This window comes from Pongo abelii, chromosome 1 (assembly GCF_028885655.2).
Source record: "Pongo abelii isolate AG06213 chromosome 1, NHGRI_mPonAbe1-v2.0_pri, whole genome shotgun sequence".
NCBI lineage: Eukaryota > Metazoa > Chordata > Mammalia > Primates > Hominidae > Pongo > Pongo abelii.
In genome coordinates this window covers 189,351,664-189,373,410 of record NC_071985.2, presented here as the reverse complement: position 1 = coordinate 189,373,410, position 21,747 = coordinate 189,351,664, and the positions used below count along the sequence as shown (strand labels likewise).

At 51.7% G+C, this 21,747-nt stretch overlaps 1 protein-coding gene across 9 annotated transcripts; it reads left to right on the top strand.

Moving 5' to 3' along the window:
• Positions 1–52: 52 nt before the first annotated feature.
• On the top strand, positions 53–21,102 carry IPO13 (importin 13). 9 transcript variants are annotated; one of them, XM_024257053.3, is made up of 21 exons: positions 70–787; positions 2,509–3,245; positions 9,439–9,579; positions 9,687–9,828; positions 9,937–10,103; positions 10,322–10,442; positions 10,529–10,676; positions 11,104–11,285; positions 11,369–11,395; positions 11,587–11,721; positions 11,872–12,015; positions 13,359–13,439; positions 13,985–14,122; positions 14,275–14,371; positions 16,904–17,002; positions 17,382–17,434; positions 19,649–19,715; positions 19,798–19,856; positions 20,004–20,093; positions 20,395–20,576; positions 20,666–20,833. In XM_024257053.3, the coding sequence occupies exons 1-21, from the start codon at positions 704–706 to the stop codon at positions 20,760–20,762; spliced, it is 2,991 nt and encodes a 996-aa protein (XP_024112821.1). In that variant the 5' UTR covers positions 70–703; the 3' UTR covers positions 20,763–20,833.
• The last annotated feature ends 645 nt before the right edge of the window (positions 21,103–21,747 follow it).

Here is a 21,747-nt window from a genome sequence, read left to right as displayed (position 1 = left end):
CGCTCGGGGCAGCCCGCGCCTTGCCGAGGTCCCTGCCCCGTCCCGGCCGGCCTGGCTTGTCTTGTCAGTCACTGGGGCGGAGGCAGCGCCTGTAGCGGGGCTGTAGCTGGGCGGTGAGCACAGCGCGGGCCAGGCCGAACGGAAGGGACCTGCCACAGCCCCTCAACTCCACGGACTCTTCGCCCCAGACTAGCGGAGCTGCATCTCCGCGCTTCGTTGGACGCCTCCGTAACCACGAAGGGCTCTCTCTCCCGTGACCCTCCAGCCCCATGACCTCTTCATAGCACCCGAGAGCTCACCCAGGAGGGGGTGTTGTGGGTACAGGCCATCGACCCTGTGACCCCTCAAGAGCCAGGGACTCGGTTTCCCCCGCAGGCCTCCCTCCCCTGTGACTCCCTCCACACAGATTCTGGGGACAGAGCTGTTACCTACCACTAGGATCCCCGCCTGAGAGCTCCTCGCTGACGGCTCCCTCCTCGGAGACCCCTTCATTGGGTCTCCTAAGAGCACCGCTTTTGGTCTCTGGCAAGCCTCCCACCCCCAAACGAGGTGGGGAGGCCTCGGCAGCCATGCCCGCCCTGGGCACCCCCTCACCCCACCACTCCCTGGGCACCCAAGCCGGGGTCTAGCAGGGGGCCAGCAGCCAAGGGGCTGGGGCAGGAGACAGATCAGGGCCCACCTCCCTGCCAGGGAGGGAGCAAAGATGGAGCGGCGGGAGGAGCAGCCGGGGGCTGCAGGGGCTGGAGCAGCACCAGCCTTGGACTTCACTGTGGAGAACGTGGAGAAGGTATGAGGGCTCTGGGGTGGGCACTCCAGTGACAGAGCAGAAGTTCTGGGGACTGTCACTGATGGCAGAGCTCAGGCCTGGGCTGGGTGCCCGCTGGTATGGTGCCCCCAGAGCACCTGGCATTTGCTGTCTTTCTGGGCAGGCAGTATTGCAGTGCCCTAATGGGCTATTTTTGTCTTTCCTTACAGGCAGGTCCCCTGTGGATAGATACTCTAGGGTCTTGGGATGGTCCCTTCAGGGTGCTGTGACTTAGCCTTCCCTCCAGACTGGCTATTTTCCAGCTCCATAGGAACTGCATGAGCAGTGCAGTAGGAAACTGGGAACCCAGGAGACCTGCAGCTCAGTCTCCTGGAATTATACTGATGCCAAACCATCCTGGACCTGGTTTTGTTGAGCCAAAGGCTCAGAAAATAATCTAGAACTAAAACAATCTGGGTTGTTTCGGCTCTTTGGAGAAGGGTCCTTCCTTTATTGGATGGAAGCCAGACCAGTCCTGAGCAGGCAGGCCTGGGGCTGTCTCCCTTTGTTTTGTGCTGAGTCCAAGGGTCCTGGCCCTGCTGGGAGCCTTACAGGGCTCCTCCCTACTCGCCTGCCCACATACCTCCCTGCCATGGCCCTCCCAGGCTCCCCCACTGCCCAGCCCATCTTTCTGAACTGCCTCTTTGGTTCTTCTCTGTATCTGCTCCCTACAACCTGAAATGCAGGAATGCATGCACCCTGGGATGAATGGGGAGATGGGGCTCCCTTACTTGAAAGCAGGGAATGATGTTCACTTGTTATCCTTAACCTCCGTTTGCCATAACAAACAACGAGGATGCATCTCTTCTGCCTGCTTTGGCGTCCCTGAGGGGCCAAACAAGGGCCAATGGCCATAACTGGCTGTCAGGGGTACAAATAGAGCTAAGCTTACTTGGATGGAGCCTGCTTAGGGGTTGGGGTCCTGGCCAACACTGCAGGGCAGTGTTGGCATGGTGGCGCACTGTTCCATGTGCTATTGGGAGATAAATCTCACTGTTTTCTTACTTTATAAAGTCGCATTGGAATTGAGACCCTGGGGATTCTGCTAGTGGAGAGCACTAGGCGAGGTGTTTGCCAGGGCTGCAGCTATGGCCAAGGCTTCTCTGGATCAGTTGGTTGGACATGTGCCCTCTGAGGAGTGTTCTCACCCTCTCCTCCAGCATGTCTGTGCCCCAGGGCTGCCTGGCAAAAGTCTTAGTCCTGCTCTGATTTCACACTGGCTTTGGTGCCAGCATCTGGAGTGACCTAGGGATGATCCTGGGGGAGCTGAAAGGAGCTGTTGGAGGTGATGGGAGCAGCTGTGCCTGGGAGGGTCAAGTCCCCTCAAGCTGTTCCATGCCCTTCTCAGACTTAGCTTCATCCCTGTGAAGCTGTTCCTTCCACCTGGGCCTTGCCCTCAAGTGCCTCCCCTTTGGGGAGATCAGCCTCCTCTTTTTTTGCTTTCATGTGGAGATTCCCTCTCTGAACCCATAATGTTTTGCTGTAAGGAGAAGAGGATATGGTAGAGCATGGGCCAGGTTCAGGCTCTCAAGATATCAGCAGGACCCCAGGCCCGAGAAACACTGCAGAGCCCTGAGCTCTCCCTGCTCAGCCCCCCAGTCAGGGAGAGGGAGCAGCCTTGCAGGACCAAGTCATGCCTCTGTTCTGGGCTCTGGCAGGATCCAGAGTGGCCAGCACCTGCTCAGTCCTGTGCTGTCCTGCAGGCGCTGCACCAGCTCTACTATGATCCCAACATTGAGAACAAGAACCTGGCTCAGAAGTGGCTGATGCAGGCCCAGGTCTCCCCACAGGCCTGGCACTTCAGCTGGCAGCTACTGCAGCCTGACAAAGTACCAGAGATCCAGTACTTTGGGGCCAGTGCTCTTCACATCAAGATCTCTCGCTACTGGAGTGACATCCCCACTGACCAGTATGAAAGCCTAAAGGCACAGCTCTTCACCCAGATCACCCGCTTTGCCAGTGGCTCCAAGATTGTACTGACTCGGCTGTGCGTGGCACTGGCCTCACTGGCTCTCAGCATGATGCCTGACGCTTGGCCATGTGCTGTGGCAGATATGGTACGACTCTTCCAGGCTGAGGACTCACCAGTGGATGGTCAGGGCCGCTGCCTAGCCCTGCTAGAGCTGCTGACAGTGCTGCCTGAGGAGTTCCAGACCAGTCGCCTACCCCAGTACCGCAAAGGCCTGGTGCGAACCAGCCTGGCGGTGGAATGTGGGGCTGTCTTCCCACTGCTGGAGCAGCTGCTACAGCAGCCCAGCTCACCCAGCTGTGTGCGTCAGAAGGTGCTCAAGTGTTTCTCCAGCTGGGTGCAGCTGGAGGTGCCACTGCAGGACTGTGAGGCGCTCATTCAGGCTGCCTTCGCTGCTCTGCAGGACTCGGAGCTCTTCGACAGCAGTGTGGAGGCCATTGTGAATGCCATCTCACAGCCTGATGCCCAGAGGTGAGCTAGTCCCCACTCGCCCAGAAGACAGCCTCTTTGGCCAGCCACACATCCATCCATCCATCTGTTCAATAGACGTTAATTGAATGTGTACTGATACCTGGTCCTATGCTGGAGATACAGCAAGGAACCAAAGAAGACATGGTCCCTGTCCTCATGGTTCAGACAGGGAAGCAGACATTAAACAACTAATTATCAGTTATTCAATTAAAATATTTGACTCTCTTTTCCTTCTCTCAACTAGTCACCAAGTCCTGGCTGTTCTGCTGCTGACCATATCGCAAATCTATTTTTTTCCATTTCCATTGCTACCACCTTAGTCCAAGCTGTCACCATCTCTCTCCCCAGATTACTGTAGAGCTTGTCCTCACTCTTGTACCCTTCATTGTCCCAGCAGCCAGAGTGATCTTTTGAAAATGGGGATCTAATCTTTCTGATCAGAAGCCTTCAGTGGCTTCTCAATGCTCTTAGGTTAAAGCTCAGAATCCTTAATGTGACTCATAATGGTGCTGCACAGTATGGCATCACCAGCCTCATCTCATGCTACTCTCCTTGCTCTCTACACTCTCACACAGTTTCTTTAATTCCTTGAATGTCCCATGTTCCTTTCAGCCTCTGGCTCATCACATGTACTTGATAACTTGCCTCAGCTTAAACTTCATTTCCATAGGGAAGTCCTCAATGGATTCTTAAGGCTAAGTTTGATCTTCTCTGTTATATTACCTCAGAGATCCCAGTATTTTTCCTTCTTAGCTCATAACATGATTTCTCTCACCTCTGTGAGGACAGGGACTCTGTCATTTTACTTTGTCACATTGTGCCATGCTTGGCACATGGTAGCATTTGATATTTTGTGAATGGAGGAAAGTAGGAGTTGCCTGAGTTGGGAGGGGTGGGGATGGAAGGGATTGCGGGAGGAAGGTGGATTGTTCTAGGCTTTAGGAACCACAGCAGGTGCAAAGACTTGTGGGCAGCATCATGATATATTCAAGGGCCCTAAAGAAGTGAGTGTAGTGAAGTGTTTGGCAAATGTTCATTGAGCATGTCCTGTTTTGGGCCCTGTGCTGAGCTCTGGGAGCACAGAGACAAATGCTTTAGCTTCAGTCTCAGGAGCTCACAGTCTAGTGGACACATGAATGGCAAGTACAATCAACATGATGAATCCTCTGATGGAGAACGCAGGGGCCTTGAAGAACCCAGAGGAGGCTTTCACTGAGTCTGAGGGCTGTGAAAGGATTCCCAGAGGAAGTGACAACCCAGCTGTGTAAGAGTTAGCCAGATGGAAGTGATGGATGGGGAGGACATTCCAGCCCAAGCAAGGGAAGGGTGAAAGCCCAGAGGGTCTGGTGATCTGTAAATCATTAGATGTGATTAGACAGCAGGATTTAAGGACCAGAGTTATAGGAGACCTGGGCCTAGATCATGCAGGACCTTGGCCAAGTTTAAGATTTTGATCTTCATCCTGAAGATAATACAAAGATATTAAAGGATTATAAGCAGAGAAAATGGCCTACTGAGACTTTTGGTATGAGCTGGATTAGAAAAAGTGAGACTGGAGGTCCTGACGCTGACATTTCAGAGATGGGGCTTTGGGACCCTTGGCAGAATTGGAAAGAAAAACCATTGAAAGAGACTTCATGGAAGAGTGGCTGATGACTCAAGCCTTGGCATTAGTCACATCTAAGTTTGAATCCCAGATGGTTCACTTATTAGATCTGAAATCTTGGGTAAGCCATTCCTAAGGCTCTGTTTCCTCATCAATAAAATGGGGATGATCATATCAACCCTACAGAGTTGTAAAGGTTTAAATAGGATAATGTGCATAAGTCCTGCCCCTGGTGTTTGGTAGAGAATATTTTGACCCCTTGAGTAATGGGAGTTCTTTTGTGGTCTCTGCTAGGGTTGGGATGGTCAGCAGCATGCATTTGTACCTTTGGGTTATTGATACGTTACATGTTTTAAAATGGGAACGGTGTGTATATGTTCTACCTTTATACTTTATGTGATCAGTTAATGGTAACTGTTTGTTTATTTATTTATTTTGAGACAGAGTCTCCCTCTGTCACCCAGGCTGGTGTGCAGTGGCATAATCTCGGCTCACTGCAACCTCCGCCTCCCGGGTTCAAGCGATTCTTTTGCCTCAGCCTGCAGAATAGCTGGGATTACAGGCGTGCATCACCATGCCCAGCTAATTTTTGTATTTTTAGTAGAAACGGGTTTTTGCCATGTTGGTCAGGCTGGTCTTGAACTCCTAACCTCAGGTGATCCATCTGCCTCCGCCTCCCAAAGTGCTGGGATTACAGGCATGAGCCACCATGCCTGGCCAACTGTTCATTTTTTAAAAGAGAAACATAGTTACTATTAAATGGATTAAGGCTGTTTACTTTTAGTATTGGTCATAAGAAGTAGAACTGGAATCATGCAATAGAAAGTGTGCCTAGTTGTTCAGTGGCTAAATTTGAAAAGGAGTTGGTTTCGTATATATATATATGTGTGTATACATACATATATATATATGATACACACACACACACACACACACACACATAGATAATGTGCTTAACCACTGCCTTTTAAAACTTTAAACAAAATATTGGGGTTGATTTTAAAAAATAAAAGATTGTTTCGGTATGAGGATTAAATAAGAGAATGTGAAGCTTTTAGCATGGTTCCTATATACTCTGTAAACAGCAGTTGCCAGTATTTGGTTTCATTATTGTGTTGGGAGTTATTATGATACCTATCCCCTGGCTTCCCAGGCTTTCCAGCTTAAGGTGGATACCTAGTCCCAGATCAAGGCCTCTCTTGGCAGCCTGAAGCTCAAGTGCTGGGTGGGCTCCGACAGTTGGTGACTAAGGGAAACAGATCAGGGCAAGTGTGTGGGTGATGTGAGGTGTCCTCGGATACACCCAAGTTTACCCGCCCAGCCAGTCTCAAGGGCTTTGGCAGGTAATTGATGCCCCTTCTCCTCTGAACGAATGAGCGAGCAAGGAGCCAGTGAGGTAACCCACAGCCTCCTTGGCGCCCATTGGCTGCAGCCCCTTGGTTGCTTAGCAACTCTCCCCATTTTCTCAGCTCTGCTCCTGAAGCGAAGCTCTAATTGCAGGTCTGGGCTGAGCTCCGTGTGAGCAGCAGCAGAGGAGTCCCAGCAGCCCTGCCTCGGCTACTTGAACTGACCAACTGGAGCCAGGCCTCTTGAACCCACCCTCAGCTGTGGTCGTAAAGACATCTTCCCTGTCTCCTTCCCCTAAACCTAGAAACCTCTAGGACCTCAGACTTGTTCTTCTGTCCACTCACAGGTCGCAGACACAGGTGCTTAGGTGGTAGGAAATTTATGCAAGAACTTCTTCCCATGGGTGAGCTGCATCCAGCCCAGAATCCGAGCCTGACCCTTGCTCTACCCAGTCTAATTTCCCACCTTTGGCTTGTGAAAGTCACCTTCAGTGACTTTGACTCCTGGGTCATCCAGGCACGCCTTCCCCAGGTGTCCTGACATTGGCCCTCCCCTTGGCTGAGCTTGCACTCAAGTCACCCTTTTCCTGCTCCTCCACAGCTGCTTCCTGGCTCTCTCCTTTGAAATGTATTTTTTTTTTTTCCTGAACTATGTTTTTAATGCTGGAAAAGCTTTTCCTTGGGAGTTGGGGAGGGAGGGAAAGTGAATTAGGCAGGCTGTTGGGGGCTTCCATCAGTTAGGACTGGAGATATGGGCTGAGACGTACATAAATCCTTTGGGGAAATTCTGGTTGGGCCCTGAAAGAAGAGCAGACCTGTAGCAGTTTAAGGGGCAGTTTCAACCTGGATTCTGCTTCTAAGTTGCTGTATGACCTTGAGTGATATGATACTCTGAGCGCTTTGAGGCTGTATTATCCTTGATTTGTCCTATTATGAGGCTCAGATGAGACAAATTAAGAACCTTCACTGAGTACCCTGCCATCTGCGTGAACTTTGGCAGGTGGAGGAAGGAGTCTTAGAATACAGTGGGAAGCTATGGGAGTAGAGCGCTACCTCCTGCACCCATCTCAGCTGCTGAGGAGCTTGTGGGCCGTAGCCTTGGCCCTGCCCCTTCTCTTTGTGCCAGAGTCTGGCCTGAAAATGCCCATTGTCTGGTGGTACAGCCCGTGTCAGGGTCAGGAGACTGAAGCTATCCCGGCTGTCTCCAGGCAGCACCCCCTGGGGCTGTCTCTGGGCTGGGGATATCCTGGCATGGATGACTTTTCCTACCAGAATGGGGATGTGGAGAAGGAGGCCGATGTCCCTAGGCTAGTTGCCTCTTTTTGTCCTTCTCATCCTCCCACCAAGGATATGAGGCTACTACCTAGCAACCTGCTTGGGGCAAGTCCAGATAGAACTCCCTCTGGGATCCTCAGTCCCTGACTCCCTAACATAGATTGCTATGGTGACACTATGATTGACAACAGAGGGGTCCCAAGCATCTGATCCCCGCTGTTAGAGTGTGGCTTCCTCTGCTTAGTCGCATCTCCACAGACCAAGGTGCTGGAGAGGGGTCCAGTGGGCTGAGCCAGGCTTCTCTCAGTCCCCTTTCTATACTGGGCTGTCTGTCCTTCTCCTTTAGAGATCATTGTGTCTCAGGGCTCTGATCTGGACCCTCTTATTTTTTTCTCATTCAACACTTTCTTCTTGGGTAATTCTCATCTATTCCCGTAGCTTCAATTACCAGCTGTTAGCTGATGACTCTCAAATCTATGGCTTTTGCTCTAACCTCTATGCTGGGCTTCAGGGTTTTATATCCAACTCTTTCTAGATGCTTCTACCTGCATAACCTATCAGGTGTCTGAATCAACTTGTCTAAGACTGAGCTTATCACCTTCCACCTCCCATTAAAGGTGTTACTATTCCCCGCTACTCACCCCACAGGTCTCAGTAAATAGCTCCACCGTCTACTTAGTTGTTTAGCCAGTGACCTGAGAGGTGTCTTTATTCTTCCCCTTCCTCATATCCAGTCAGTCATCAAGTCCTGTCTGTTTTGCCTGGTAGCTCTCTCTGAGTTCATTATCTACTTCTCTTCCTCTCTGCTGCCACCACACTCCTCAAGAGTTGGGATTTGGTGGTAGAGGGTGGAGCGGATGGCAGGGATTGATGCTCTCATGAGCTGTTGCTGCCTTCCAAAGTCTTTTTTTTTTTTTTTTAAATCAGGGCTTCTGAGCCTGTGTTTACTCTTCTGCCTCCCACTCTTGTTCAATTGTTCAATCACCTCTGACAGACTGTGTTAGTTTCCTACGGCTACCATAACAAAGTACCACAAACTAGGTGACTTTAAAGCCAAACAGAAATTAATTGTCTCACAATTTTGGAGGATAGAAGTCTGAAATCAAGGTGTTGGCAAGGCTGTGCTCCCTCTGAAACCTGTAAGAGACTCCGTCCTTGCCTCTTCCTAGCTCTGTGGTTTTCTGGCGGTCTTCAGTGTTCCCTGGCTTCCAGCTGCATCACTCCACTCTCTACTTTCGTCCTCACGTGGCATTCTCCCTGTATGTCTGTCTTCACATGGATGTCTTCTTATAAGGACACCAGTCACATTGGAGTTCAGGTCCATCCTACTCCAGTATAACCTCATCTGCAATTATCTTATTTCCAAATAAGATCACATTTTGAGGTACTGGGGATTAGGATTTATCAAAAAATGTATCTTTTTGTGGGGACATAATTTGACCCATGACAGTCTGCCCTCTGGTGCCCCAAACTTCATGTTATCACCACATGCAAAATATATTCACTTCATCTCAACCTCCCCAAAAGTTGTAACCTAGCTGGATATGGTGGCTCCACCTGTAATCCCAGCTACTCTGGAGGCTGAGCAGGAGGTCGAGTCTCTTGAGCTTAGGAGTTCGAGACCAGCCTGGGTAACATAGCAAAACCCCATCTCAAAAAAAAAAAAAAAAAAAATCTTAACCCATTCCGGAATCAGCTCTCAGTCCAACTGGAGAACACAATTCAACCCATAATGCCGACCTTCTCATACGTCCTTCTCAGAGTTCTTCTGGGGGTCCCTGACCTAAGGTTCTTCCCAACATTGGGAACATCAAATCTGCCATGTAGACCCTGACCCTTTTCTTGCTTAGGATTTGATAAGGGGAGGGGAGCTTTGATGGAAGACAAGGAGATTATGCCTTTCTCTTAAAGCCAGTGTGGGGGTGAGCAGAGAGCTCTGATGGATTTTCTCACCTCCTGCCTGTAGGTACGTGAACACACTCCTGAAACTCATCCCGCTGGTGCTGGGTCTGCAGGAACAACTGCGGCAGGCAGTGCAGAATGGGGACATGGAGACCTCCCATGGCATCTGTCGCATCGCCGTGGCCCTGGGCGAGAACCACTCCCGGTAAGGGGTGGAGCAGCTTGGGGTGGGATAGCAGGGCCCTCTAAGAGATGGGGTTCTGCAAGTCCCTGGAGAGGCAGAATGACCTGACTATGTCTCCTCCTCCCCAGGGCCTTGCTGGACCAAGTAGAGCACTGGCAGAGTTTCCTGGCACTCGTCAACATGATTATGTTCTGCACAGGCATCCCTGGCCACTATCCTGTCAATGAGACCACCAGCTCCCTAACCCTCACCTTCTGGTACACACTGCAGGTGTGTCTGTGTGGCCTCCGGTAGGACTGGGCTGTGGTGGCAGAAGGTGGATCATGGGCTTCTGTGGCTGCTGGTGAGGTGGCTAATTCTCTTCCCTGGCTCTCTCAGGATGATATTCTATCCTTTGAGGCAGAGAAGCAGGCTGTATACCAGCAGGTGTACCGGCCAGTCTACTTCCAGCTGGTGGATGTGCTTCTGCACAAGGCCCAGTTCCCTTCTGATGAGGAATATGGATTCTGGTCCTCAGACGAGAAGGAGCAGTTCCGAATTTACAGGTGATGGTAGCAGGCCAACTCCTCTAAAATGGAGTCCAGAAATAATGAAGGCAATGAGGGAAGGGGCCCAAGGCCAGGCTTTCTGAATTTTGGGGCTCCTTTCTATTTTCTAGGCATTGGTGCAGAGTTGTGGGGGTACTGGGGTAGGCTCCTGGGCTTGGGGGCAGGATCCAGGGTCAGGATCCAGGCAGTATAAAAGGCCTTCATCTACTTCTCAGGGTGGACATCTCAGACACGCTCATGTATGTCTATGAGATGTTGGGGGCCGAACTGCTCAGCAACCTCTATGACAAGCTGGGTCGTTTGCTCACCAGCTCAGAGGAGCCCTACTCCTGGCAGGTACCTCCTAAGCCTGATTCCCTCAGCCCTCCCAGACCTGTCACACCCTCCTCCTCATCCAAGCCAGTGGCACCCTCTTTCCCCAGCACACAGAGGCCCTCCTCTACGGCTTCCAATCCATCGCAGAGACCATTGACGTCAACTATTCTGATGTGGTGCCTGGGCTCATTGGCCTCATCCCACGGATCAGCATCAGCAACGTGCAGCTGGCAGACACTGTCATGTTCACCATTGGTGAGACCTGGCACACACCCATGACCATATTCCCAGAGCCACAGCACCCGACCCTGGCCACAGCCAGCATGCCGGATCCTATCCAGAATGGGAGAGCCACATGCCTACACACAATCAGTGTTGTAACAAACTGACTGAACTGGCAGATCTAGGGGGTCCATCTGATGGCACACTGAGCTGCAATTCAGTGAGGCTAGTTTACTGTCAGTGAAACAGCAGTACTGGGCCTCTGTTAAGTAACCCCTTCCTGCTTCTCAGCTCTAAGGCTCATGTTTCAGCATGCACATGCACATGTCCTGTGAATGGAGCAGTGCTCTGTGCTGGGGCTGCAACTTGACCCTGCCAGGAACTCTGCTTGCCTCAGAGACATGGTACAAAGCCAGCCTGGCCTGCCTCAAAGATCCTCCTGTCTCCCTCCTTCCTCCAGGAGCTCTGTCTGAATGGCTGGCTGACCACCCCGTCATGATCAACAGTGTTCTGCCCCTGGTACTGCATGCCCTAGGCAATCCTGAGCTCTCTGTCTCTTCTGTGTCCACCCTCAAGAAAATCTGCCGAGAGTGCAAGTATGACCTGCCTCCCTATGCTGCCAACATTGTGGCTGTGTCCCAGGTATGCAGGGGCCCTGGATGGTGCTGGGCCTCAGAGCACACTCTGCACTGTGCTGATACTACATTCCTTCTTTCTCCCCGCAGGATGTGCTGATGAAACAGATCCACAAGGTGCGGCTCAAAGTTTCTAGGGGTCTCCTTGGGGGTCTTGTGGGAATCACTTAGCCCTGAAATCCTGCTTTTTGGCCTTCCCCTTCCTCTTATCCCTTATTCTCTGTTTTTCTTCTCCCAAGAGGCTCATTTTCCTTCCTACCCTGCAACTAGATGTGGCCAGGACTGACCATCCATGTTCTGCCCCACAGACAAGCCAGTGCATGTGGCTGATGCAGGCGCTGGGCTTCCTGCTGTCAGCTCTTCAAGTGGAGGAGATCCTTAAGAACCTGCACTCGCTTATCTCACCCTATATCCAGCAACTGGAGAAGCTGGCAGAGGAGATAGTGAGTGAGCTCTGGGGGCCAGGGAGCGGTACTGAGATGCTGTGGCTGATGAGGGGTGAGGTTGGAGCTGGCCCTCAGAGCTGAGGCTCAGTGATCTGGGGACCAAACTGGGGCTGGGAGATCTGGAGCTTGGTTTGCTTCTCCCTGCAGCCCAATCCCTCCAACAAGCTGGCCATTGTTCACATCTTGGGGCTTCTCTCCAACCTCTTCACCACACTGGACATCAGTCATCATGAGGATGATCATGAAGGCCCCGAGCTTCGGAAGCTGCCAGTGCCACAGGGACCCAACCCCGTGGGTGACATTGTCTTTGCCATCCCCCCAACCCCCACCTGTGGGAGTGTCATTGTCACTCTTCAATTCTGTGCGTAATGTTGTCATTGTTCTCCCTGCCCCGTGGGCATGATATGTTTGGTCCTCTGACTCCATGAATGACCTATAATTGCCTCACTCTGTAGGTAGCAATGTCATTATCTCACTCAACTCTGTGTGTGATGTTGTCCTTGTCCCTAGCCCAATTAGGGTGATGTCATTGAGATTCCTCAGCCCCATGAGGGACATTGACGTTATATCCTTCAACCCTTAAGTGATGTTGTTATGGGCCCCTGTTCAACCCCTAGCTCTGTAGGGCCTTCTACTTCAACATTTGCTGTCCCCTGTGGGCACTAAGGATGCTCATTACATCCTCCGCATGTAATAGTTCTGGCCTTCAAGTTGCTCCCAGTGTAGAGGAAATTCAGGTTGCTCAGATTGTCACAAAGCAGTGTGATAAGTCCTGTGGTAAGCTTGGGCATAGGTTTTGGGGTGACCACTTACAAGCTGCTTGATCTGGGGCAAGCCTCAGCTTCCCATTAAAAACTATGAACATTGAAATGTCTGGCTTACTCAATTCATAGAACTGTGCTGGATAGTAGATGTGGTCTTAAGTGAAGGTAGTTTGCATATTGTAAAGTTCTTTACAAATATAAGGGACTGCTTTGGTCATTGTTCCCAGAACTCCCTCCTGGATTTCTCCAGGAGAAAAGGAAGCCATGGGCATCCTGGCCTCTCTGCTTAACTCCCCAACCCAGTTTCAGTTAGCCTCTTGGCTTTAGACCACACCTGGGCCACTGTCATCCCGCAGAGCTGCTTCTTTACATGGTAGTCATCATCCTGCCTTTCCTTACCTCCCAGGACCTCAGTCTGCTCTCTGCTCCTCCATAAGCTGGGAGAGCAGCTTAAGCCTGCATCTGTGCATTCCTTGGGTCTCCCTACCTCAAGCCTATTTGGAGGAGACAGCATCTCCACTTCTTCAGAGGCTAGCCCATAGCCTTGGTTTTACAGAGCAGAGATAGGGAGAGATTTTTTTTTTAAGTTTACAAAGTTTTTGTAACCTTATGAAGCACTTGTGATATCTCTGCTTTGCAGTTTGAGGCTTCCTTTGAGATGATCCCTAGAATTCAGGATATACTCCTTTTTCATTCATAAGAGAGTTCAGCAAACCACTTCTTCCCCCAGGGGTCCCATGCCCTGGGTCCTCAATGTGTGTTCCAGGGTAATAGGTCTGAACTGCTCCCCTCCTCCCTGCCACCAAGTCCTCCTCAAGTGGGTCACAGTGATGGATAGCAGAAGCGCCTCACTTCTTCCTGTGCCTTCAGGTGGTGGTGGTGCTGCAGCAGGTCTTCCAGCTTATCCAGAAGGTGCTGAGCAAATGGTTGAATGATGCCCAGGTTGTGGAGGTGAGCCCTGACCCTTGCCCTCCGCTCCCATAGTGACTGCTCAGAGGTGTAGCAGGGTAAGATGTTACTGCCACACTTCAGCTTACAATGGTTTGGAGAAAACAAGGAGGTGAATCCTGCCCCATAGAGATAAGGAATCTTTTGGGAAGACATTTAGAACTCCCCAATATCATGAGAAGTGCTTAACGTAAGGACTCTAATATTAGGGTCGAGTGACAGTCAGACATCTGTTTTAGCACCAAAGACCTGCCTTTGGTCCCTTTTCAATTCAGGTTTTTGTTGCTGTTGCTGCTCCCTGAGAGGAAATGTTAGAGATGTAAGTCGCAGGAGTTAAGTTCCACAGTTACATCCTGTGCCCCTCAGTGAAGGGCCTTTGCCCCCTGCCTTTCAGGGTGAGGGTCAGACTTGCTTACCTTCCTTGGTTTGCAGGCCCAGGCAAGGCTTATAGGTAAGGGCCCGATCTTAGGCCCCCTCTGTGCAGGGCTTCAGCGCTGTTCCAGCCAGTCATGACCTGCTGACCAGGGCCCCTTTGCTTTCTTCCCAAGGCGGTGTGCGCTATCTTTGAGAAGTCTGTTAAGACGCTACTGGATGACTTTGCCCCCATGGTGCCACAGCTGTGTGAGATGCTGGGTCGGATGTACAGCACCATCCCCCAGGCCTCTGCTCTTGACCTCACTCGACAGGTGGGCCTTCTGGTTGGGGCAGAGATCCTGACCCTGGGTTGGGGTGGGTCAGATGGCTGCTGTGGCTGGGGTCCCCACTTGCATTCCAGGGATATTGCCCTGTCCTGGTGAGACTGGTTCTCAGCTGACCAGCATTCCCTGCTTTCTTGTAGCTGGTCCACATCTTTGCTCATGAGCCTGCCCACTTTCCCCCAATTGAGGCCCTCTTCCTGCTCGTCACCTCCGTCACACTCACTCTCTTCCAGCAAGGTAGGTCCTGACCAGGGTCTCTGCTGCTGCTGCCACTGCCACTGCCTCTGCTTCCCCAAATGGGGAGCCAAAGCTGCCCACTCTGTTCTTCTCTGTCCCCTGAGTCACACGTGGGACTTGATGGGAAACCTGTGAGATCAAGCACAACACCTTATAAATAGTTGAAACCTTAGGTTGAAGTGGATAAGAGGGTGAATGATGTCTTCTGCTGGCCTGCTGGGCTCAGGGCCAGCCTGGATATGGAAGAAGGAGGTGGGGGTGGGAGGTGGGCAGAGGCTCTGAGGGACTTGGGGCACTAGGCTGGCTCCTTTACTTTGGGATATAATGAAAAGTGGAAAGAGCACGGGCTTTTGAAGTCAGCTAGACCTAGATTCTAAGTTCATCACCACCAACTAGTTGTGTGTCCTTGGGCAAGTCACTTACCTTTGCTGGGCCTTCATTTCCTTATCTGTGAAACGGAGATACCATATACTTGAAATGATTGTTTACAGGTATTAAAGTCACATCTTCTGGGCCTCTGGCTCAGGGGCTTTTGCACAGTGAAGTACTCAGAGACTGCTGGTTCCTTTCCCTGCATCGAGGCTTAGTACTTTCTAGGCCAGAAGTCAAGTACCTTTGGCTGTGGTCCTAGCCCTCTATTCACTGTGGCCCTTTGCCTGAGATAGCTGGGAGCAGGGGCTTCATTCAGGCTTCTCGTGTTGTCTAATCCAGGCTTCCAATTTGGAGAAACAAAAACAAAAAAACAGCACTGCTCAGCTAGCCTCATGAGCCTTGCCTGGATTCGTGGTCACAGGTTTGAGGCTCACCAGGGGTCTCGGTTGGTGCCCAGAGTACTCGCGGCTCATATCCTCAGTGCCTGGTCTCATGATCCTGGCCTCTGTTTCTGTGGGCCATGGAGTAGGTCCAAACTGGGGAGAAAACTGAACCAGAAACCTGGTGTGGTCATCCTCAACTCCACCTCTCCCACTCCCTGTACCCAATCTGGGACAAGCCCCATTGATCCTGACTCCTGATTCTCTCTCAGTTGGTCCACTTCTACCCACCTCCGTGGCCACTGCCTCAGTTCAGGGTCTCACCTGGATTATCAGCAACCTTCTAGTGGGTTTTCTTGGCATCTCCCCTTCTCTCCAATCTGTTCTGCACACTGCAGCTATAATCTTCATAAAAACACAAGTCTGAGCATTTGTCATCCCGGGCTTAAAACCCTTTCGTTGTTCCCATTGCCCTCAGCTTATTGTTCCATTCCCACCCACATGACAGGCTCTGGCATGCCTCTAATGTCCTCTCCTGCCAATGTCCTCATGACTCCAGCATTCCAGCCACACTGCCTCTTCCTTACCGTGTCCCATTTGATCCCTGTGCCTTGCTCCTCTGACTGGAATGTCCTATGCCCTTTACTGGGTGAACTCTCACTCCTTCATGCCTTAGAAAGGAGGAAGACTGCATCACTTCTCAGAGTCATTTCTCTCTGAGGCAGAATTGGGTGCTTCTAAATGTACTGAAACTGCATCCCATACACACTGCTGACACAGCACTGATCACACACAATAATCAGCTTTCATGTCTGTCTCTCTTACTAGACTTAAGCCCCTCAAGGGTAGGGTTGAGTTTCTTCTCTCTGCATCCCCAGTGTCCAGAATGAGGCCAGAATACAGCAGGCCACAGACACTGTTAAATAAAGGAGGGGGAGGGCTCCCTGCCCTTGGAACCTTTCCTTCTCATTGTCTGGCCCACCTCTAGCAGGGTGGCTGCTGAATATCAAACCTGCATGGTGCACATTGGGCCTCACTTTCTAGGACTTAAATAACTCAGGGTTCAGATACCAAAGGGACAGACTTTATTTATTGGTGACTCTTCATAGCCTAGAGAAGGAAGCAGGGCAGAGATTATCTGCTTTACAGATGGGGAAACTGAGCATTTGTGGCTTGCGCAAGATCACACAGCTACTTAGTGGTGTCTTAGGCAGATGGTTTTGTACCACATCCTCCTGAGAGTGGAGAAGCCTGGGTAGGAGCTCCAGGTGCATGCCATGTTCTTGCCTCAGGAATAATCAGAACTGGAGGCAGCAGTGTCCAACATCATATACGTTGGGCTTGTTGGTTGTCTCGCTGGACAGGATGGCTCCCATACCTGTTACGCCATCCTAATCTTAGCCATTCCTTCCTCGGGCTCTGCCTTCCTACTGGACCATGGGATGACGTATTGACTGCTTTCCCTGTTTCTTGGCATGTCCAGATGATGGGAACTAGTCCTCAGCCCTGAGCTTGGCTCTCTGCAGAGTCCGTGTCCATGTGGAGGAGCTTTGCTGGGGTGGGGCTCTTGTTTTTGGCCTTATGATGCTGTTTCCTCCTCTGGGCCCTGCCAGTGACTTGCCAGGCCATCTCCAGAGCATGCTGGGCACTGGCCTACCTAAGCAAGAGTCCTCTGGTTTAAGTGGACCGAATAGATTATTTTCCTTTGCCAGACCAAGAGCCCTAAGGCCATTGAAGTGAGGTGGCACTTACTCAGGCTCTGATGCCCTGGCCTTTCTAGGGCCCTCAGATAAACCTCAAAAGGAGATACCAAGGACTGACCTCCCCCAACCCCCCACCGCCATCCCAGCTCTCCTCTTCGATGACTGGCTGATGGGAGGTATGTGCTAGGAGCAGTGTAGGGCTACCCAAACCTGCCAGAGGCCACAGTAAGTGTGGTGGCCGTTTCTTCAGCTATATGGAGTCTAGAATTGCTCAAGTACCAAGGGAACATGAGGGGATGGCCTGAGGAGGAGTGGGGAGTAGGCGGAAGGCCCCTTGGAGGGAGCTGGGGCAGGCCCGTCCTTCACTTTGCCGTCTCTTTCTGTTGGGCTTCTCCCAGTTCATGGTTTTTGTATGTTTTGTTTCTTTATCTTGCTTCCTGCTGCTCATGTGCCCCCACGCTGTCTCCCTGCAGGCACTCAGTCCCACATAACTATATGAGGTTGAGTTGCTGTTTGTATAATTTTTTCTTAAGTTCCATCTTTATTATATTTTAGGGCCCAGGGATCATCCTGATATTGTTGATTCATTTATGCAACTCCTGGCACAGGTGTGTTTTAGTTTTATTCATTCACGTTCTGTTCTCTCTCTTTCTCTTTCTCTTATGTTGAAATTCAATTTAAGCCTATTTTTAGCTTTCTGTTGACAAATTTTTTTTCTGTTCAGTTGAATAGAGTTTCTTCATCTGTTTCCGTGGAAGTTGACAACCCAACATCCTCCTTTAGTGCCCCTATGCCTCACTAGCTCAGTCTTCTACAAAGACCAGGGAGAGGCTGATCCCGAAGGGAGGGAGCTGGGCTGGCGTCGGGTGGGGAATGGGAAAGGGAGGGGGTGGTGACTGCGCCCAGCAGCTTCTTGTTGCCCAAGAAGTTCACGGGTAGGGCTGGAGTTGAAGGGTCTGGGGTTCACTGTCCCCGTGCTCCTGCCGGGAACTGCCTGCCTCAGTGCCCCCAGCCTGCTCCTGAGAGGTAGGCCGGGAGCAGCTCCAAAGCGAGGGGCTGAAGAGGAATGTGCGCGGTGGAGCCCAGAGTTGGGCTGTTGGAGAGGTTGAGCTGCTGCTAGGAGGTGGAGTGCGGGCTCCACGCTAGGATGTGTTTGCATTTTGTATGTGTTTCAGTGTGTGAGACCTTATTTTGTATGTTTTGAGTTTGCTTTGGGAAGGGAACAGAAATCACCTGTAAGTAGTATGTGAATTGTGTTGGGTGCTGGGATGAATGTGTGCTGTATGTTGATGTGTGTTTTGTGTTGTTTGTTGATGTGTTAGGCCTTGATGGATTTAGAGCGTGGACGTGTGTTGGAGGTGTGTGTGTGTTGGGTTGTCAGAGTGTATATTATGGAGGATAGGAGTGTATGTTGTGGCATTGGTATGTCTGTATCAGAGTATGGTTTGGAGATGCATGTTGGGCTGTGGGGGTATGAAGTTAGTGTGATGGCGGCTTCTGTGTGTTAGGGGATCCTAGCACGCAGACCCCCTAACCTGTGAATTGGGGTAAATGGAGTGTTTCTTTGCTTAATCATTCCACAGATATTTATTGAGTGTGTGATACATGCTGTACTTTGCTAGGTACTGAGGATATGATAGTGAGCAAAAGCAGGCACAGTTCTTACAAGTCTAGTTTCTGGGGGATGGGGAGGGTGGGAGGAGGGAAGAATAGGGAGTGTTCTGAGCCTGGATGGATATGTGTGTGGGTGTTTTCAAAGGTGTATCTTTGATGGGGAGGGTGTCTGAATGTGTATTTGTGGATGGGTATGTTGGGAGAGTGCACAGGGGGACTGTGGGAAGGATGAGGGTGTAGGTGTGTGGACATGGTTTGGGGATGTGCAGGTGTTTGGTGTATGACTGTGTAATGAGGGTGTGTTCCAGATGGGGAGAGTGTGTGTATGTTATGGGTGTGACAGAAGTATGTAAGGAGGGCATTTCAAGTGATGGTGCATGTGGGGGTGTTTGCACATGAGTAAACATGGGGGGTAGAGGGGATGTGAGGGGCTGGAGGGTAGAGGTCTATGTGGTATGCACTGGGGGCATTGCTGGGGAGCAGCAGTGTTTGAGGATGGCTGGAGCTGTGCAGAGCATCTCCTGTGACCTGAGGATGTGACAGTCATGTCCTGGTACCACTCAGGGCAGGCCATCTGCCCCCTTCACTTCATCTCTTCCCCCTCACCCACAGCAGCACTGGCTCCTTGGTTGTGTATGGCCGAAGAGGGCCTGGATACAGGGTACCCTGGGTGAAAGATGGGGCCGAGGCTCCTGCTATACTTTTCTTCTTCTTGAGCAGGAGCTGGAGGGTGCCTCAGGAATACAGGAGGGACATGGGAGGAGGGCTGTTGGGCTGAGGGCTCCCTGTCTGGCTGTCATCTCTTCTTCCTGCTGCCCTGTTCACAAACCTGGGGTGCTTAACTCCCTCTGTGAATCAACATGAAGTCACTGCTGGCAACCTAGAGCCTGCGAGACATCTGGCCCTGATGGAGGGGGAGGGAAAGGTGTCTGGAACCCAAACTTTCTGCATTATGATCACCACCCCCAACCTCTCTCACATACACCTGCGCATTCATGTACACATACATGTACATAGCATCCCTTGAGCTGTCCTCACCTGACCTACTGAACTCTGAGGTGGTCCGGGTCCCCCAGAGATGGCTGGGTAGCTGGTTTTGGCAGCCTCTACCTGTGAGGTGTGAAGTTGGGGGCTGGGGTGGCAGGTGAGTGGGGGGGATGGTCCTTGGAGCTGGCTGGGGCTGGGCTTACCAGCTCCACCTCCTGCAGGCTCTGAAGCGGAAGCCAGATTTGTTCCTGTGTGAACGATTGGATGTCAAAGCTGTGTTCCAGTGTGGTAAGTGGGGCGAGATGGACAGGTGGGCCTGGGGCTCCCCTAGAAGGATCGTTAAACTGATCTGCCTCTGCCTCTCCCACAGCTGTGCTGGCCCTCAAGTTCCCTGAGGCACCTACTGTCAAGGCCTCCTGTGGCTTCTTTGTGAGTCCCATGCTGAACCCTGACCCACTGCCACCCCAGTGCCCTGCCTTGCCCAGGACTCCAGACAGTAGGGCTGGGGTGTACCGGTCTTGTCCTCAGGGAGAGGTGGGAAGGAGCTGGGCTGATGGGCCTCTCCATCCTCTGCAGACAGAGCTGCTGCCTCGGTGTGGGGAAGTAGAGTCTGTGGGAAAGGTGGTACAGGAAGACGGTCGTATGCTGCTCATAGCAGTGCTGGAGGTGAGATGGAGCAAAGGGGGGTTTATGGGGGTGAGGGCCCCTCACTGCTGAGGCAGCTGGCCTTCTGGGAGGCTCGAGCCTTTGGTTCCCTAAGCTCTCAGATTCTGTTTCTTCTTCAATTAAATGGCTGAAAGTTGTTAGGATTGCTGTGGGGATCAGCTGGCTCTCAAAAAGCAGCGCTCACTGTGATGTGCAGTTTGGCTTAGGAACTGTCCAGAGGGCCTGGGGCAGTTAGGCATTCTTGCTGCAGAAGGGGCAGAAGGGGCAACACCCTGGTGTGCTGAGAACCCCTCTCCCTCAGGCCATTGGGGGCCAGGCCTCCCGCAGCCTCATGGACTGCTTTGCCGACATCCTGTTCGCCCTGAACAAGCACTGCTTCAGCCTCCTGAGCATGTGGATCAAGGAGGCTCTGCAGCCACCTGGTTTCCCCTCTGCCCGCCTCAGCCCTGAACAGAAGGATACCTTTAGCCAGCAGATCCTTCGGTGAGCAGAGCTGGGGTGGGCCTGGGGTCAGGCAGAGAGGGGGCAGTGGTGGTGGCTGGTGCTAACCTGCTCTCCCTTTTCTCCTTCAGTGAGCGAGTGAACAAGAGGCGGGTGAAAGAGATGGTGAAGGAGTTCACACTGCTGTGCCGGGGTCTCCATGGCACAGATTACACAGCTGACTACTGAGGGGTGCCCCCATCCCACCCACCCCTTCTCTTCATCCTTCCCTATTCCCAAAGAGTAAACCTGGACCCTCACTTCTGTCTCTGCCTCCTTTCTGCTATCACCACCACCTAACTGAAAGCCTGGGTCCAGAAGGCCTGGGGGAAGGATGGGAGGATGCTTGGACCCAGGCCTTGGGAGGGAATGGTGGGAACACCCTCTAGCTCCCAGACTGGAAGAGATACTGCTGTAGCCAAGCCACCTAGGCTGGAGCCCTTCAGAATACTGTCATTGCCCTTGGGGTGGGGTGGTTGCAGTAGTGTCATCAACCCCCCCATCCCCATTAAATTAATCCCAACATGCATGTATGCATACATTTATTTAATCAACACCGCTGAATATTAGGCCTCTAGCTCTGTCCTGCATTGTTCTGCCCTGAACAAAGGTGGATCTAGTCCATAGCTACTATGCTAACCTGGGAGAATGGTGAGGAAGTGAGGGAAGGCTGCATGGAGAAAGTTTTTGACAGGAATAGCAGGCTTTCTAGGTAGAGGACTTGAGGCTTTGGGCTGCAAGTGGGATAGGGCTGGGTCCACTTGGGAAGGAAGAAATGGAGTGGACTTTTGACTTCTAGGAGGGGTTTCTGGTGTGGAGTTATACAACATCGAACTTGCATATGGTTGAGGAGGGCTATAGAAAGGGGCTGAGTGTGTGTGTATTGGGGGGTGGGTGGGTGGCAGGGAGGTGAGGGAGAGAAGATATCTCAGCCGCAGAGGAGAAAAGAGGAAAGTAGGACCTAGTGTTGTCCATATGTCCGCTGCTCCCCGCTTACACAGGACCTCCAGCACAGGATGGTCAGGGATCAATCAGCACCAGGGACAGCTCCTGACCTACTCTTGCTTTTCTCCCTTGGCAGTGTTGCCTCTCTTTCTGTCTCCTCAGCTATAGTTTCACCTAGGCTGCCTCTCAGGTACCCCAGGCTTCTCCTCAGTAAGATCTGAAGAGCAGA